Below are 17,902 nucleotides of genomic sequence, written 5' to 3'. Positions count from 1 at the left end.
TACTGAGAATTGGAAATGGTTCTCATCACCTGCAGAATGTGGCAATAAAATAAAATATTTGATTCATTTAACAGAATAAATCTGTCTGTAATTCCTTTAAATATATACATGTTGTATCAGAATATGGCAGAAGTGGAATTAATTTAATACTTGTACTTGTGTAGAAATTTATGGCAATTCTTTAACTCCACTCTTCTCAGAAGTAAGATTGTTCTATTGCTTCACTTTTTTTTTTTATACTTGTGATGAAATGAAGGATTAAGTATCCCTCAGTGTTAATCCCAGTTAAATTTAAAAACTCTCCTTTGCAAGATAACTAACTCTTAAAAAAAAAAAAAAAAAAAACTATAGTGTTCTCACAGGACAGTGATGCTGCAAATATATGGTCTTGCAGAACATAATGCATTGCTGTAGAGTGAAGAACCAACATTTGACATGTTTGTTTAAAAAAGCCCAAGCTTAAGTAAGTACAGCAACAAAATATCATACACACACACACACACACACATCCAGCAGTAAACCTCCCCACTCCCAAATTTTGAAAGCAGAATATTTACTTGTAGTGGAGTATTTTCACTGTGTGGTATTGGTACTTTTATGAAAGTAAAGCATAAAATGCTTCTTCCACCTCTACAAAAGCAACTTACATTTATTGTTGTAATTGAAATGTCTTATGTAATTATACATTTAAGTGGGCATTTATCTAAAAGAATAATTACTGGCATTTCTTTTAGGTAAACTGTGTTTGTGGAGACACAGAACTTTAAATACTATTACTGAACTCAATTTGTCCATTCTAAACTCTGAGCATTAAGCCAGTTCAAGGGCTGCACTCTGTTGGGGAGTACTGTGAAATAATGATGAGCCACATGCTGCCACACTGTGGCCAAAGGATAGGTCTACACTTGCAGACGTGTACATTTAGGACTGAGATTCCTTGGAATATTTTCATTTGGAACATTTCTTTGAACATGGATCAAAGCCAAAGTACACAGGGTTTGTCTGGCGGCACAAGTTATCTCTTTAAAGCAAATACTATCTGTTTTCATGAGTGGGAGAGCAAGGACATTTCACTGGGTTAGCTTTCTTGCAACTGTTAAGGTGTGTCGACTAACACCTTAATCTTTCCAATAAGTATTTGGAGTTGTTGAGGTGTTACCAGCATGCTTTTATTCAGATTCAACACTGGACATAGTAGTGGTCTCTGTTGAAGTATCACAGTACTAGTTATACTGAACAGATCAGAGGTGGCTTGAATACTTTCAAATCGAACAGCCAAAGATGACAAGATAATGAGCAAATGAATGACAGAGCTGAAATATACTTTATGTGACACTTATTTTATCCAGTTACATTACTATTAATGGCATTTTCATCTCTAGCATTGAAAAAAACATCTTTATCAGAAAGCCACTTTTTTCAAAAGAAATAATGCCCATACAATAATGATTATTGTATTCACTCTCTCTCTCTCTCTGATGTGTGATTTATAAATATTTCTAAGTTGTACTGTTAAACTCTCTTATTTCTGATAAACAAACAAATAAATAAATGGCCTTGATATAAAACATTAAAGTAAAGACAATCATGATTTGTGATTATTTTCATTTGTTGTTCAATTTCAACAACCAATTTCTTCAACAACAAGCAACATATCTTCAATGTACTCATTATGTCATTTTACACACATTTCACATATATAAATAAATACAATTCTTAAAACATTATAGTCATATGAATTAAATACGTACATACATACATACATACATACGTACATACATACATCTGAACAAATTCCCCCAAACAATGATCAACAATGATCCCCTGCAGCTGAAAATAAAATCAGTGATAAAATTGAAAAAGAGATTGTATTGATCAACAAAATAGTGAAAAAAAGGGGGTAGCTAATAAGATAAATAATCATTATATCAAAAACGTTTTCTGTCTAAAATCAGAAAAGACATCTAACATAGCTCATTGTTGGTAAATTGATGTTTTTTGCCCAGTCAAGAACTTTAGTCAGAAATGTAATCAAATATAATATGTTACACCACATTCATTATGTTTACTTAATACACTTGCAACAGTGTAAATAGTACATCATCTGTAACCTGTTACATTTCAAAAGGAACCATTATAACACTGTTCCTACAATTCTCAATAGACTCCCACAGTAATATTTGGAAACATAGCTAAATCAATTTTTTTTTTTTTTTTTTTTTTTTTTACAGGTTTTCAGAAATTTCAAATTTCATGATATATTTGGATGTAAACCTGAACAGTGCTATCTTGAAACTATGTATTTGTTTAAAATAAGGGACATGGGACAAAGGCCAAAAATACTGTTCAGGTCATCATAAAGTGTGACATTTAGTCAAAACCTCTTGTATCTTGTTTGTTTTTTCTGTTACCTCTCTATCTCCCTGAAAATGTGATATGACGTTGTATGTTCCCAAATGTAAAATGTTAAAAGAAACAAAAAATTTGTATTTATATATTAAGAGATAAAACAAAACAATACATTTAAAAATATATATATTTAAAAACATAATAAATGAAATATAAGAAGTGAAAACAACTTTTATCAAAGCAATGCGTCAGGGTAATTTATCTAACAGTTTGAATTATTATTATTATTTATTTATTTTTGTTATACATTCCATTTCTTGACTTTTGTTTAATTTGTTTACCATGCAACAATGGAAGAAGTAACAAAACGGTAAATGGGCTTTATGCACAGCCCCACTACTTCCTGAATTTAAGGCAGCTCCTTTATTTCCTGTCTTTCATTGGACACACTGATTAATCCAGGTGTGCCTGACCACAGAAGCAGGCACACCTGGATTAATCAGTGTTATAAAGGAGCTGCCTTAAATTCAGGAAGTAGTGGGGCTGTACATAGAGTTTATTAGACAAAACACCCAAAAGTGATAGAAACTCATTTTAAAACACTAAATTATATTTATCCTTACAATGACTTTATGAGACAAAGATTTAATATTGAGAAAAGTAACTGTGTTTTTTGTGAATTTGAAATTGAATCTTTAGAACATTTGTTTTTTGACTGCCCATACACCAGGACATTTTGGACAGCATTTCAAGACTGGACATCTGAGAAGGACGCTCAGTCACCCAAACTGGAGTATAAAGACATTAAATTCAGAGTTACAATGAAAAACAAAAAATATAAAAAAAATTATGTATAACACTTTAATTATTATGGCTAAACAATTTATACACAGACGTAGATTTATGACCCCCCCCCCCCCCCCACACACACACACACACACACACACACACACACACACACACACACACAGTTTTTAATTTACATAAATGAAATATCCAATTTAAAAAAAAAACAACAACAACATTGAAACATATTAAAGCCAAACAAGCCTTGATTGTGTATCAAAATTTAAATGTATTGATTTCTGATTAGACCTCTGACTTTATTTTATTTTATTTTAATTTATTTTATTTTTATAATGTTTTTTACAAATATTGTTCAGATAAGTTTGATGTTTGATGTTGTTGCTCAGTCTGGGGAAAAAAAGTCTGTTTCTATGGAATTCGTTTGAATGTACGTATGACCACATTTTGATGAATAAAGTTGGAAAAAAAAAAAAGAGTTCATTAGACAAAACAAGAAAAAAAAATCCGGTATAAATTAGGTGCAGATTGGCTCTGCACTGCCCTCTGCTGATGTGAAGGACTTCCCCCGCCAATACGTCACATGATTCATCAGCCAATGATCGACGAGTACCGGCCATTTCTTGTCCAATTACAGGCTCTGCTGTGTTTAAAGGTTTTGAACAGAGGGACGTTTGAAATCGAAAAAGCACTGTTAAAGGAAGTGTTAGCAGGACACTTTAATCCTCACTTTAGGCAACTTTCTTTCATCCACTTTTATCTGTAGACAGCGTTTTACATACTTTAACCTGCTGCTGCTGGCTAAATTACTCTGTAGGGCGGTTTTTAAAAATCCGCGTAATAGATTTAACTTATGTGGAGCTACAAACTGTAGCTTTCGTCAATTGAACCACCTTTCGACACGCTAACCTAGCTAACGTTCAGACCTTCACTGAACAGTTTGAGTTTTGGATAAGGTATCGTCAGGGGTTCCTCTGAATCACCGTAGAATCACTTTGGTAAGTTATTTTAACCAGTCAACGCTAATCCTTCGAAATGTAAAGTGATCTGTATCGGTTTACTGTGGTTGCTACAAACTAGCTAACGGCTACAAACGAAAACCCACACCACGCTTGGCCCAGGGCTAATATTTTTAAATCCTTGACAGCGTTTTATATTTTTACGTTCCGTGTCCAGTCTTTGTCTAATGATATCTTAAACATCAGTACAAGGTAACATCGGTGATACTTTATTCATTTCTGTACAGTAAATTATTGCTAAAATAACTTTTTTTGCTGACTGACCACTTTTGCCTTGCAACCTGTTTCTGTGAGTTGAAGCTTTTTCTGACTTTTCTTGTCGTTGTTTTCTAACAGAATATGGAATCCTCTGCCAAGGTCAAGCTGACAAAGGACCTTAAATTTCAAAGGCCTGAAGTTAAGGTACAGAAAAATACATGCATTTTTCTTGGATAAGAAAGTATGGTGATTAGTGTTTCTTCAGGTCCCTGGTAATTATTTTCAATTCTGAAATCAATCAGTATCTGTATTTTCAGCCTCTTTAATTAATATTATTTTAGCAGGTTTGTCAAAAAGCATAGCTACATTTTAATCCAGCTTCATCTTCAGCAACAAAACGTACAAGTTAAGAGGTTTAAGTGTAAAGACAGTACGGCTAAAATTTGCTTAGAGGTCTTATTTATGTCTTTGTGCATAAGAAATCAATAGAAGTGAATCCCCAAAGGAACTTTGTGTTGGTAAATGCAAGTTATGCCAATTTACAGAATTTAAGTTCTGTTGCAACATGTTGATGGTCATTTGAACTATGTTTTCAGGTCAAATATGTCCAATTTTATCACAATTAATGCTTTATTTTCATGTCACAAATGGCCAAGTTATATTTTAATTAAATTTACCTGATAAACAAATATTCTATTCTTTTTGATTCCCCAAGTTTTCTTACAAGATTCTATCCTGCTTATGTTACGCCAATACATACATTAAGAATGTCACACATCACTTTCTAAATCAACAGTTTTCTAATAATAAGCATTTTTATAAAGAAATAACAATTCTATATTGTTATTTACTCTTTAGTATGATGATAAACTATACAATAAATAATTATGATACTAGTTTTTGCACAGGGATCATTTCTGGAAACGGTGACATGGCTGCCGAGCATCAGTATGATGGGATCTGTAACAACCATGTCACATCTGTCCACTACCACATTTTGTGTATTTGTGTCAGCTGTTATTGTTTTAGATCCACAATACTAACATTTATGAATAAGAGGATAATTAGCAATAGTAAGTATATAAGTTTATTTCTAATAAAGTACTGGTACTGACCAGATCATCATGGGTAATGTCATGTCCGTCCGTCCAGCAAAAGTTTTCACATACACGTGCTATTCAAAATCCAGTATTTCTGAAAATATAGCTTCAACTGTCAAATAATTTCAGTAGTCTGTGCACAAATGTATTAGCATTATTTCATCACAGTTCTATGCATTTCTTGCAACTTTTTTTTTTTGACAAAAATGGCCACTCATTTGACCCCCTAAGTAAATTTTAGCCGAGCTACATTTTAATCCAGCTTCATCTTCAGCAACAAAACACAATTTAAGAGGTTTAAGTGTAAAGACAGTAGTGCTGTGTGGAAAATCATTTGCCAAATGTGTCTTTGTCATATCAGCCTTTTAAAAAAAAATCTACTGTCGATCAACCTCAAGTAAATGGGTTCATATTTTTCTGTTATGAAAATGCTGAAAAATAATTGAAGATCTGTACTGTCATGTAGAATATAACTGTCTTTGTGTTCAAATGTAAAAATCAGTAAGCCACAATTTCTTGTTCATGTGCTGCTGTATCAAAATATTCTGAATGATACCCAGCCCTAGACATGAAAAATGACCAAAAGCACATTCATAATGGATGTGCATATCTTAAATTTATCTTGTAACTTGTCAAAACCCTGGTTGACGTGGTCCTGGGGATTTCTCAGATTCTTTCTCAATTTTGATTGTTTTGTTACTTTGCAGGTAAACAGTGATGGACCCAAGCGGATTCCTGTGTCGCACGCACAAACAACTCCAAAGGCTTTAGTCACACAAACTTCACATCAACGTGTCCTAGGGGTCTCAAATGGACCCCAGCGCATTCAGAAACCCATCAGCACCCAAAAATCGGCATCTCATGTGTCGGTTGCGAAGCACATGAACCCAGCTGATCAGAATGTGAACCCTGCTGTTCAGATTGTAAATCCTTCACCCCATCCCCAAAGCCAACCAAAGACATACGAGTCCAAGATGAACTCCATTCAGGCTAAAACCACAACAGAATCAGCAAGGCCGGAAAAGCCACAGAGTTAGTATAATTAAAAAATTAAAAAAAAAATGTATGTATGCAGTAGTGTGTTGATGGATTTTAATGAATATTTTTATTCTTTTTTATTTTTCAGACAAACCAGCCAAGACTGATTCTGTGACTAACACTTCTTCAAAGTATGTCTGCTAAATGTGCTTCCTTATAGTGGTTTTGATGCTAAACTAAGTTACTTATTAAAGTGACAAGTTCTCTGTAACAACCTAGAATTTTTTTATTCATTATTTTTATTGTCATACAGGAAGCGATGGAGCTTGGAAAACTTTGACATCGGTCGACCTCTAGGAAAGGGTAAATTTGGCAATGTCTACCTGGCTAGAGAGCGGCAAACCAAGTTTATCTTGGCTCTGAAAGTTCTGTTCAAGAAGCAGTTGGAGAAAGCAGGAGTAGAGCATCAGCTGAGACGAGAGGTGGAGATCCAGTCTCACCTCAGGTAACATGTTTGTTTATTTAGAACAAATATATTTGTCTAGAGCTGCAACCGATTAATCAATTAGGTGCTTAAAGCGAATTCAAAAATTCATGGTTCAATTAATTGACTCGAACTGATTAAAGGGAAATATTCTATTGCAGTTTTCCTGGATTGAAGCTTCTTTGTACCTCACAATAATCGTCTGTGTGAAACGCAACAGTGGAACCAATGTTTAACAGCAGAGAAATTAAGGAAACAAAGCTTTGATTCAGGAGAATTGTGATTGAATGATTTTTTTGGATCACTTTAAGTCGATTAATTGGTTGCAGCTCTATATTTGTCATATTGTGTATTGTCAGTTTTCCCAGTGAATTGGAGAGGTTGGAAATGTATACTGCAAAAGTAAATAATGTTCTTTGGTCATTTCAGTGTTCATCTAACTTTGTGTAAATACTCTTTGGTCTGTGTCTTCCAGACACCCAAACATCCTGCGCCTCTATGGTTACTTCCACGACACGACTCGTGTTTACCTAATTCTTGAGTTTGCACCCAGGGGAGAACTCTACAGTGAGCTACAGCGCTGTGGAAGTTTTCCTGAGGAAAGAAGTGCCACAGTAAGTAATAAAAGTTAATTAATGATAAAAGTTAATGTAGACTTATTCTGCTACAGAAATAATTTTTAAAAATGAATGTTTTTCGTTCCCTTGCTTTGTGTGTTTTACTAGTACATCATGGAGCTGGCAGATGCCCTAAACTATTGCCACTCAAAGAAAGTGATCCACCGAGACATCAAACCAGAGAATCTGCTACTGGGGGCCAATGGGGAGCTGAAAATTGCAGATTTTGGCTGGTCTGTTCACACACCTTCCTCCAGGCAAGTTCATACACTGTTGTGGTCAAGGACATTGATATTGTCATTTCTGATCATTACATTCAGTATTGGCATCTATAAAAACATGGATTTCAACAACTGTCAATTACTTCTGGAATCTTTTTCTTATTCAGGAGGTCTACTCTGTGTGGAACACTGGACTACTTGCCTCCAGAGATGATTGAGGGGAAAACTCATGACGAGAAGGTGGACTTATGGAGCCTTGGTGTCCTTTGTTATGAATTCCTGGTTGGAAAACCCCCATTTGAAACAAAAAGTCACGAGGAGACGTACCGTAGGATTTCAAGGGTAAATCAACTTAATCAACCACTAAATGTTAATAATGGCTCTATAGTGATGAAGTTTTCCTTTGCCAAGCTCAGTGGTCAGTCTATAACAACACCTAATACAACATCCTGAAACAAATTGTTGAATTTTGAAATCTTTTTAAGTATGAACTAAAATGAAGTAAAACTGAAGGCAAAACCATCAAAACAGTTTTTGACCTTAAGATCAGTTTTTAAAATAGGCCTTTGCACCAGTACTTTGGTATTTTCATTTTGTGGTATGTTTACATCATCTTTAAAGGTCTGCATTCCATAGTGTGGCATATAACTTGTGCGTGGGAAATACCCTGATGATAGCAGTGTTGCTAACCTCTCCAGAGTCGGCTCGTCTTTCACTGTTCCACAAATGTTAGCATGGATGAAGTCCCCCGCCTGAAGTGACAACAGCTCGCAGATCTCAGCGTTTCCCCAGTTTGACATCTTTCTGGTCGTGTTGATATGTTTGTTTACTGTACACGGCCCGCAATCATTTTTAAATCCCCCCAGCATAGAGGTAACACACGCAATACATCATCAAAACGACACCTTGGTTGTGGAATGAGAGGTGTTCCTTTTGCATAGTTTTCTGGAATCATGATTCCACCTTTATCACAGCTCTGTTCCTACCTCCAGAGGCGTTACAGAGCCCTGACAGAGGTGGGACCAGATGATCCCACCATTTCATTTACACAGACGTTGTTCCAGAAGTAAAGGTGAAATATTCTTGGAATAGAAGTGCTGTGTAAAAGGGGCTAAAGTGATAAAAGTTAGAGGTGTTGTTGTTTCAATGGACACACCTCTAAGTGAAAAGAATGGAGTTTGATGCTGAAATGGCAGCATTTCTTTTACACTGGCTTATGATGCTTCAAAGTTAAATGTGATGTATTCTCTTTGCTTTTTTCTTTGCTGTTTGTTGATCCACGGTTCAGACTGAACAGTGACAGTTTTTACCTTGTTTGGATGATTTCCAAACAGATCTTTAATTCAGTTCCTGACAACACAAACCTACAGAAAACTGAGGTGATCTGTGGTTTTACTGTGGCTCTTTTTGGTCTAAAAGCTCTAATGTAACCTATCAGCTGACACAGCACATGGAGATTATCAGACCATGTTATTTTGACCAACAAAATAAGCAGGTATGAGTTTTAGTTTGAAGAAGAAAGTTAGACAATGCCATAATACAGATGTGTTTAAACGATGAGCTTTGTACTTTTTTCAGTGAGTGATAGTTTGATTACGTAATTGTTTTGGGTTGTCTTTTTTGTTGTTTTTTTGTTTTTGTAGGCATACTTGTGTTCAGACTTCCACCTGCTGTTGAGAGGTTGGAGTATTAATACTACACATAACACCTTTTAACCTTTTTTTGTCTCTGAACCTTTACCTTCCAGGTGGAGTACACTTACCCTGCACAGGCCAATATCAGTGCTGGAGCCAAAGACTTGGTTGCCAAGTTGCTGAAGCACAACCCCATGCACAGGCTCCCCATCCAGGGAGTCCTGACTCACCCCTGGGTGGTCGAGTGCTCCACCAAGAAACCCACCACCCTGAACAATGAAGAGCCTGCTCAGTGAGCATTTCCACAACTGGAGTATTATGGTCAGAGTGTCTGGCTCGTGCAGAACACAAACTGTTTAATACTGTGGTGAAAGAACCTTTATGTTCAGAAGATAATTTATCAGAATCTGCTTGTAACTACTTGAGCTGTGACAACAGGATCACCAAGTGTGGATGTTGTGTCTGCAGGAATCTTGAGCCACTTTTTGTTGTTATTCTCCTCTTTGTTTCCATTTCTTACAATGGCATTCATTTTCTGTAAATATGTCACCGTCTTTGTCTAATTATGAAAATTTTATTAATTTTACTAAAATGCCATTACTTGAAACACAAAATAAAGGATCATTTAATGGAATATTTGACTTTGTAATTCAACATGTTTGTCAGATACAATAGTTTTGTGTCCTTTTATGCATTTCTGTCTCAGTAAATTGACTCATATTTGGAAAACATTGCACTAATAACAAGTATTAAAATGTCCAGTACTGTTTCGTGACAAAAGCATGGCCAGCAGAGGGCGCTAAGGTATCACTGAGGTATTTAAAAGACACTTGCAGATCACACCAATATCGTCACTGAAAAAGAAGCTTCTCCGTGGCTATTTTATTGAACTCTAATATCTGCTGCAAACGAATGATTGAAATGTTAGAAACGCTTGTGCTTTTTGATACGGCGGGGTGTTCTGCATCTTTTATGGTTTTCTACAATGTATTTAAAATGTCTATCCTAAACACAATGAAAAGTTATGCATTATGGCACAAATAAAGTTGTAGAAATGGAAAGTGAGATGTTTTAAATGCATGAATAAATGTCACAGATACATTGACTAATCTACCATCATAACCGGAGCCTTTGTTTAAGTAGAGATTTTAGTAAGCCGTTTTAAGAAAAACTGGGACATACTTTTACTGGTACAGGGTTTACTAATACATGTGTTTAGTTAAAATAATGACTTACCTTAAGCTTACAAAGCTACCTACTGACAACAAGGAAGAAAAAGCACTTTAGATCATAACTAGTGGTTTGTTTGGTGGCTTTAAATTATTGTGAAGCTTAAAATTGAATGAGAAAATATTTTTTTAAGGTGGCAGTAGCCTTTGGAGGAAATAAAGGTCTGAGGATGAGAAGACTTGAGTAAAAGATAACTGATGGAAAATGAACAAATATGTAGATCTGCCGCTATTTGCTATTTAAGTCCGAGACTGAACTAAAAGTTGTAGTTTTGGAATTCGCTGAACGGATAACATTGTTTTCTGAGGTAATTAACCCTTTCATGCATGAATTATGAGAACCTTAATCAAGATTTTTTTTTCCTGAGTGTTTTTATTCCTATTTAGACATGAAAAAAACAATGTAATTGAATTTTTTATGAATCTATTTTCATGGAGTTACAAAAATGTCCACTCAGCTGGACACCATGCGTTAAATTTTTGAAGCCAAGACATATATTTAAAACCCATCATCATAAAGTGATATACTGTGTGAAAACTATGAAATAAAAACATTTTGAAAGCAGCTAATCTGATGTTTTTTCACATTTTATCATACTCTAATACTAGTTTTTACTCATTTCATGGAGATAATACATAAAATAAAATAAAAAAAACTTTTTGTTTGAGAAAATTAGCTGTTAAAGTAATGGTCTGAATATTAGTGTAGATGATGCATGAGCGTCCACTGTGTTAGATGATATCCTCTTGAGATCCGGTAAAGTGAAAATCTTTATCTTTTTTACATTAAATAGTCATCTTGATTGGAAACTGCAAAACGTAAGTTTTTTCAGATACATTTTGAAAATTATTTTTCATTTATTTATTTTTTAATGGAATGTCCTTTGCAATGAAATTTTTTTTTTTTTTTTTTTTTTTTTTTTTTTTTTTTTTTTTTTTTAATTAAAAGAGTCAAATTTTAGTTCCCTACAGAGGACAAAAATGCATTTCTGGGTCTCAGGAGGACATAGTATTAAATCAACTAAACCCATGAATATACAAGAGAACAGCTGGAGAATATCTGTCCACTATAGTGACCACTATGCATGAAAGGGTTAATCACGTTTGTGTCTGTAAGTAGTGTCCCTGTTGGCCACTAGGGGGCTCCCTAGGAACGACTGAGGCACAGCATTGATGAGGATTTAACCATTTATGGACAAAAATAGGCCTCTGTCTCAGTACCCTGCTTCTCCGTAAATGTAGGTATTACTTAAATGCAGAAATCACTGAATATATCCATCCGTTTCCAGGTCAGCGTTTTGTTTTTTTTGAATATTTTGTTATGTCTGAGTAGATTTTCTTTAACCCAGAATGCATTGGAAAAAATGATAGGCCTGTAATCAGATGGGCCTTTGGCTGCATCTCTAAAGCATCATCTGTGGGTTCCACCTGACTGCAAACTAAGACTAAGAAAAATCTATCTGGCTCTTGTTGTTGATGTTGGTCTGTGACACAAAATAGAGCATTTTAGTTTGTTCAAGAGTCACTCTTTGCCATGAAAGTATTCTACCTTTGTTCCATCCTGCTGCAGTGACGTGACCTTAAAGCTGCTCATTCTGGACTCATGACTCGGAGGTATGGCCCATATATCCGTGCATTGGTATGCACCAGGTAGCTTGACGTTGTCGCAGATGGAGATCAGACCACTCAGAAATAAATGGTTAAAGCCAGATGTTGTCTGCGGAGGAAATCAACACAGTGAATGAACAGGTCGACCATGAGGCCCTGGATGCCTGCAGCAGAAAATCTGGCCAAATAAGCCTTTCCATAGGAGCATTCACAAATGCAAATCCCAGTGGGAAATATTCTCTGAATTTGCAGAGAATATATTGTCTACATATTTAGCTGATTTCTACTATAGTTGAATCAACTGCCAACCCCCTTTTACACATAAAAACCGAGACACACACTTTTAAATTGTTTTTTCTAAGGCACAAGGCCTTTACAGCCTTGATAAAAATCTTAGAATCATTTTTGTCTTGGAAATAAAATGCTTTCTCCGTCATTTTCTGTCTTTTATTATAGAGAACAAAAGAAAAATACATGTTCTGACCGTTTTACATAAAACCACACACGTTTTTACAATATAATTTCACTTATTTCTTTATTCTTTAATATTAATTTCACGATATATGATAACGACTTTGAGATATACATTCCATCTTTTTGAAACCACAATAACACACTACACATACGGTTTTATAACATTTCCACAGGACCCATTGGATTGCACAAAATGAAAAATGTCTGTATGCACATTTTCCTCTTTTGATGATCTCTTTTTAGATTTCAGACACCGAATTTTGAGACAGGAGTCTATTAAACTGATTTGACAATAGGCCATATTTTCTCCAAATCTAATGCAAATATTAAGAAGAATTGGCTATAAACTGAAAGTGCAGGGTTTCAATTTGGGATCCCCATCTTGTTTGATAAAATATAACTATAGGACGTTTTTCCAAAGTGTGTATTTTGGGACGGGTGAAATTTATTATTGCCAATTAAAAATGTCAGTAAAAGAAAAAGTGAAAATTAAAAATATCCACACTTTCACGCAGAAATTATTGAAATTTGGAGGATTTTTTTTTATTTCCACTTCCCAGTTTCATTATGTTTTGTGTGTCTCAAATATCATACATTCAATGCATAGTTTGTATAGCTGCTGTGGAGCCTATCTCACATTTAGCATGTCCGGTGTTTAATAACAGCCTGGGGAAAAGGTCCAATTTCCTCACGTCTAACGAACTTACCGATTATTTAACGTATTTCTAAACGCATTCATGTGGTTATAAACTGCTGGTTATTGCCTTGTTTTTATTTTTCCATGATATCTATCCACATACCACATTCAGTGCCAATAATCATATTGCAAATAGAAGAAAGTGGCATTTTTTTGTCTCTTTTTTTTCTATTTTCGAGTATCTTAATCATTGTTGAATCACGTTACACCGCCAAATGCCTGTCCATCACAAACTCGCACGTTACATGAAGTGAAGTCTCGTGTGGGGAAGCACCACAAGAGCGACGAAAAGACAAACTGCCCTTTTTGCAATTTTTGTTTAAGGTCAATATTGTAAACGTTCACTCCACTGGAAAATATGTGTACTTTTGTTGGCATATTTATACAACATGTACTGTCCATATAGTGTGTTGTGGATGCATTAGATTCCCTTACTGCCGTCGTCTCGTGTCACTGTGTGCACGCGCCTGTGTGTGCGTGCGTGTGCGCGCATGTTTTTTCTGAATTGATGCAAGACTGTATGAGTGCGGAGATGCGTGTGTTCTGCGCGCCTTTTACGCATGAATTAAGCAGAGGGACTGTCGGAAGTCGTGTGTTTATTTTTTTCTCACTAAATAGGGATTTGCATTAAACATCTATTGCCAGCGGTGACTGGTTCCTAATCTTCTATGTTATATTTGAAAGCCTCTATGAGCCCCTCCATTGAGTGAATGAAGCCAGATATGCTGCATATACCTCCTATTACAAAGATGGCGACATCAAAGAAAACCTGGTGCCATAGAAGCTTTCTCCATAAAAGCTTGAGGTGGAAGAGACTGGGAAGCAGAAAGCAAAGGCCTGCGCCAGTCAGGCTGCCAGTGAGACCCATGAGGAGGGCGAAATGTGGCACATAAATCGCCATAAGCAAGGTGAACACAACAAGGCTACATCGGAGTGTGAGTCCCCAGGATTTCAGGCGTCCATCGCCTCCGTAGCAATCTGGAAAGAACGCGCGTCCTCCATCCTGGAAAAAGGTTTTCTCTAAAACCTCGACGGCAGCGAAAAACGGCAGCGGGTACGACAGCAAAGCTTTGGACACTAGGAAGATGTTGACGACAGCTCGGATGGTGGAGGGCAGGTTGTCTGTGATGACCTCCTTGGTTTCATCAGCCCAGGTCAAGTAAGCCACCAAGGCGAACAGACCCTTGAGGATGCAGGCAGCTATGTGAGTCCAGTTCATCATGCAGTGGAACTCGCTGGGTTTCTGCATGTTCCCCTCCAGGGACGGCAGGAAGATCTGCGAGGTGTAGCTGAACACGATAATCCCAATGGAGATGGGGAACTTCTTGACATCTATGTAAAACTTGACCTTATCCCAGGCCCAGTCCCTGGCTCTGGAGAGGCAATAAGCTATCACCAGGACGTTGATGACAAAGTGGGCCAGCGTGCACAGCAAGCTGAACTTGGAGACGGCTTTCAGGTTCTTGAGGAAGGCGCAGGGGAGGAGAGCGGCGGTGGCGATGATGGCCCACGACTTCTGCGAAATCGGCATATTGGGGAAGCTGTTGTACATGAGATTACCACTGACCACCACGTACAGGATGCAAGTCATCACAAGCTCTATGATTTGGGCTACATTCACGATATGGCCACCTAAAGACGGGAATCTGGGCGCGCAGCAGGCGTTGGCAATGTCCACATAGGAGTCTCTCACACGGACGAGCTGTCCGTCTTCGTCCTCCTCATACAGGCAGGCAATGAGGATTTTCCCCGTGTAGCAGCACACCACGGCGGCGAAAATAATGAGAAAGAGTCCGAGGTATCCTCCGTGCAGGATGGCGTAGGGCAACCCGAGAACGAACATCCCCTAAAACACAAAAAACACGTTAAAGCCCCGTGGGAATGACAGGTTTTCATAGTTGGATCTGCACTGATTTCTCCAAAAAAAAAAGTGATTTATGTTTTACAGTGGTTAAGAGTGAACAGTTAAAGCTTCATAGACACAAAATGAACTTGTATTCTGTTATTTGTGTCTTTTCACTGTGTTTTAGTTCATGTGCAGTTTTTCTTGGGGTGGGCCTGAGTGAGAGAACTCTTCAGTGGATGTCACTCCTGGTTTTCATGTTGTGGGTTTTCCACTTTGCTTTGAGCGCATCCCGCCTCTGACGTCAGCACGGGATTGAGGAGACACACTGTGATGTCATCGTGGGTGCCGTGACCACAGCCTTGATAAGGCATGAAAGGATTGCGTCTAGGGATTTTTGTCGCATAGCTTTTACACATGCAGACTGGAGCAGGAAGTGACCGCACTTCAGATCATGGTTTAACTCTTCACACATTTAATTATCACATTATCACCAAAAAAAACAACAAAAAAAAAACAGTTCTTAGTACACAATTCTAAGTAAAAAAAATAAATAATAATTATAATAAAACTGCACATGTGGTTCTTACTTGTGCGTAATTGGAAAAATCAAACTCTTAGGCCCTGAGTATAAACGCAGTAATAACGGAAGCACTGTTTTGATTTATGACACTTAAAATGAATAAAGGTGCAGTTATTTTAAGCGCTTTAAATCTTTAAATGCTCCAAAATAATACAGCTAAAATACTGATTCTGTATTGTATTCGTGTACTGTATTCATGCAAAGTCTAGGCTCATTCATTTGTTGCCATGCCGATTACTGATTGTGACTTATTCCCCGTTATCAGAGACTGCATCGACGGCAGTGGACATTACTACACAGACAAAGAATTCGTGTCTGCGTGGGTGTGTGTTGAGCTGAAGGGAGGGAGGGGGTAACAGGACACATCACCTACCTCCCTTTTCCTCTTGGCTGTTCTGAAATCTCTGCATTGATCCATTAAAATGCTTGGAAATATTATCATGATCAAAATAAGTTGGATTTCTGTAGAAATCTTTTTTATTTCAAAGTTATAGGGCTGATTATTTTCCATGCATTATTAAAAGTAGTAACTAAGTTGATACAGAGGGACAGATCCTGGTGTTTTTTGTTTTGTTTTGTTTTGTTTTGTGCGTTTGCAGGTGTTGCGTTTATCTGGATTTTCACAGCTGTTTCAGAGGTCAACCACGTCTAATCCGTGAAGTGCGTCTTTTACCTGGATGGCGTTTGTGACGTTCCAACCCGCCTCCCAAGCGGTGATTTTTGGTCTGACTTCAGCCAATTCGTTCGCCGGATCTCCGTCCTTAGAGGCTGAGTGCGGCGGACCGGTGCCGTCCCTCTGGTAGTGACTGTCCCCCTCCATCACGCCTCCGTCTCCCAGTCCGCTCCCCTCTCCTCCCATCTCATCGGATGTTAAAATATCCATCTGCATGCCTTGCCGGTGGTCGTAGTCCAGGTCATCGCAGGCGGCGAAGCCTAGAGCCTCCTCGTCGGTGGCGGCCTGGAACCCCATCCTGGCGAACATGCCGCTCACCTTCGCCTGGGATTTGTTGGAGACAGCGGTGGCTGCATTTGACAGTTTATTAGAAAGCTTGCTTCTGATTAACGTCGCCATTTTTCGCTCCTCTTTCGACTCTCAGCTGTCTGCAGCTTAATTAGTGGGTTTCTCCTCCAGTTGGTCAAATTGTGAGGCTACTTTGGATTGCAGCTCTTGACTCTCTGCATCAGATAAAGCCACGGAGAAAAGCGCAAGTTTTCAGCCAAAGACACCACAGGTTTTCAGTTGCTATCTCCACTTCTTATTCAGTGTACGCCTGCTCTTGATTATCCCCAGGTTCATGTCACCTTCAGATGTCGCTGCTCCTTTTCTGCATCTTGGCACTGCGCTCTGATGCTCGACGTGTAAGCGCAACTTTTCAGTATTTGAGGCAGTTCGGCGGTGTGCGCAAAGCTTTTATGCACCAAACAGGCGAGCCGCGGGTGTCTGTAGGGCCTATAATATCGTTTTCTTTCGGGTTATAAGGTATCAGGCGGTGTCTCCAGGAGTTGCTTGTCGGTTTTCAGGTGCCTTTACTGATGCCAATGCGGTACCGAGGAGCCCGGGGGGGAGGCAGGGAGGAGACACGTGTCCTCATCAGCCTGCCAATGCAAAGCACGTCTCCAGCCCTCCCAGTGCCCCACCAGGAGAAAACGGGAGAGATTTGCTGCATTTCTAGGGGAGGTGCTTGCAGGACCCCCACCATCCCGTCCCCAACCCATAAACTATAATACCTCATCCCCACATCCAATGACATTCCGGGGGCCTCAAATCTTGCATAATTTTACGCGTATAAAAGGAGGCTGGAATTTGGCGAAATCCTAAACTCTTTGGACCAGATTGTAAAACATACAAAACTAGACTAGTAATCAAAAGAAAATAAGAAAAACAAATCTTCTGGCATTTGTTTTATTTTAACAAGAAGAGGACGTGGAACATGAGAATATTAAGTTGTTTCTTGGATTGCATGGATCGGGTTAAAAAAATGGCGTTTGTTGGTGATGAGGGAAATATTTTCTTGCATTTCGTTTTTTCTAAATGATGGTGAGATATAGAACTTGAGACTACAC

General features: G+C 37.7%; 2 protein-coding genes across 2 annotated transcripts; one reads left to right on the top strand and one right to left on the bottom strand.

Annotated features, from left to right (window-relative positions):
• The first annotated feature begins 3,832 nt into the window (after positions 1–3,832).
• aurka (aurora kinase A) lies at positions 3,833–10,490 on the top strand. The gene is made up of 9 exons (XM_030133304.1): positions 3,833–4,151; positions 4,509–4,574; positions 6,178–6,502; positions 6,597–6,639; positions 6,762–6,953; positions 7,408–7,546; positions 7,658–7,806; positions 7,938–8,112; positions 9,518–10,490. Exons 2-9 carry the CDS (start codon positions 4,512–4,514, stop codon positions 9,698–9,700), a joined length of 1,269 nt encoding a protein of 422 aa, XP_029989164.1. The 5' UTR covers positions 3,833–4,151; positions 4,509–4,511; the 3' UTR covers positions 9,701–10,490.
• Positions 10,491–12,674: 2,184 nt separating this feature from the next.
• Positions 12,675–17,474, bottom strand: slc32a1 (solute carrier family 32 member 1). Its single transcript, XM_030134727.1, has 2 exons — positions 16,512–17,474; positions 12,675–15,258 (listed from the first exon to the last, which is right to left on the bottom strand). The coding sequence occupies exons 1-2, from the start codon at positions 16,908–16,910 to the stop codon at positions 14,071–14,073; spliced, it is 1,587 nt and encodes a 528-aa protein (XP_029990587.1). The 5' UTR covers positions 16,911–17,474; the 3' UTR covers positions 12,675–14,070.
• Between the last annotated feature and the right edge of the window lie 428 nt (positions 17,475–17,902).

Source organism: Sphaeramia orbicularis, chromosome 5, assembly GCF_902148855.1.
Source record: "Sphaeramia orbicularis chromosome 5, fSphaOr1.1, whole genome shotgun sequence".
In the NCBI taxonomy this organism is placed as follows: domain Eukaryota; kingdom Metazoa; phylum Chordata; class Actinopteri; order Kurtiformes; family Apogonidae; genus Sphaeramia; species Sphaeramia orbicularis.
Note: the sequence above shows the minus strand (reverse complement) of the source record. Positions and strands in the feature narration are given on the sequence as shown.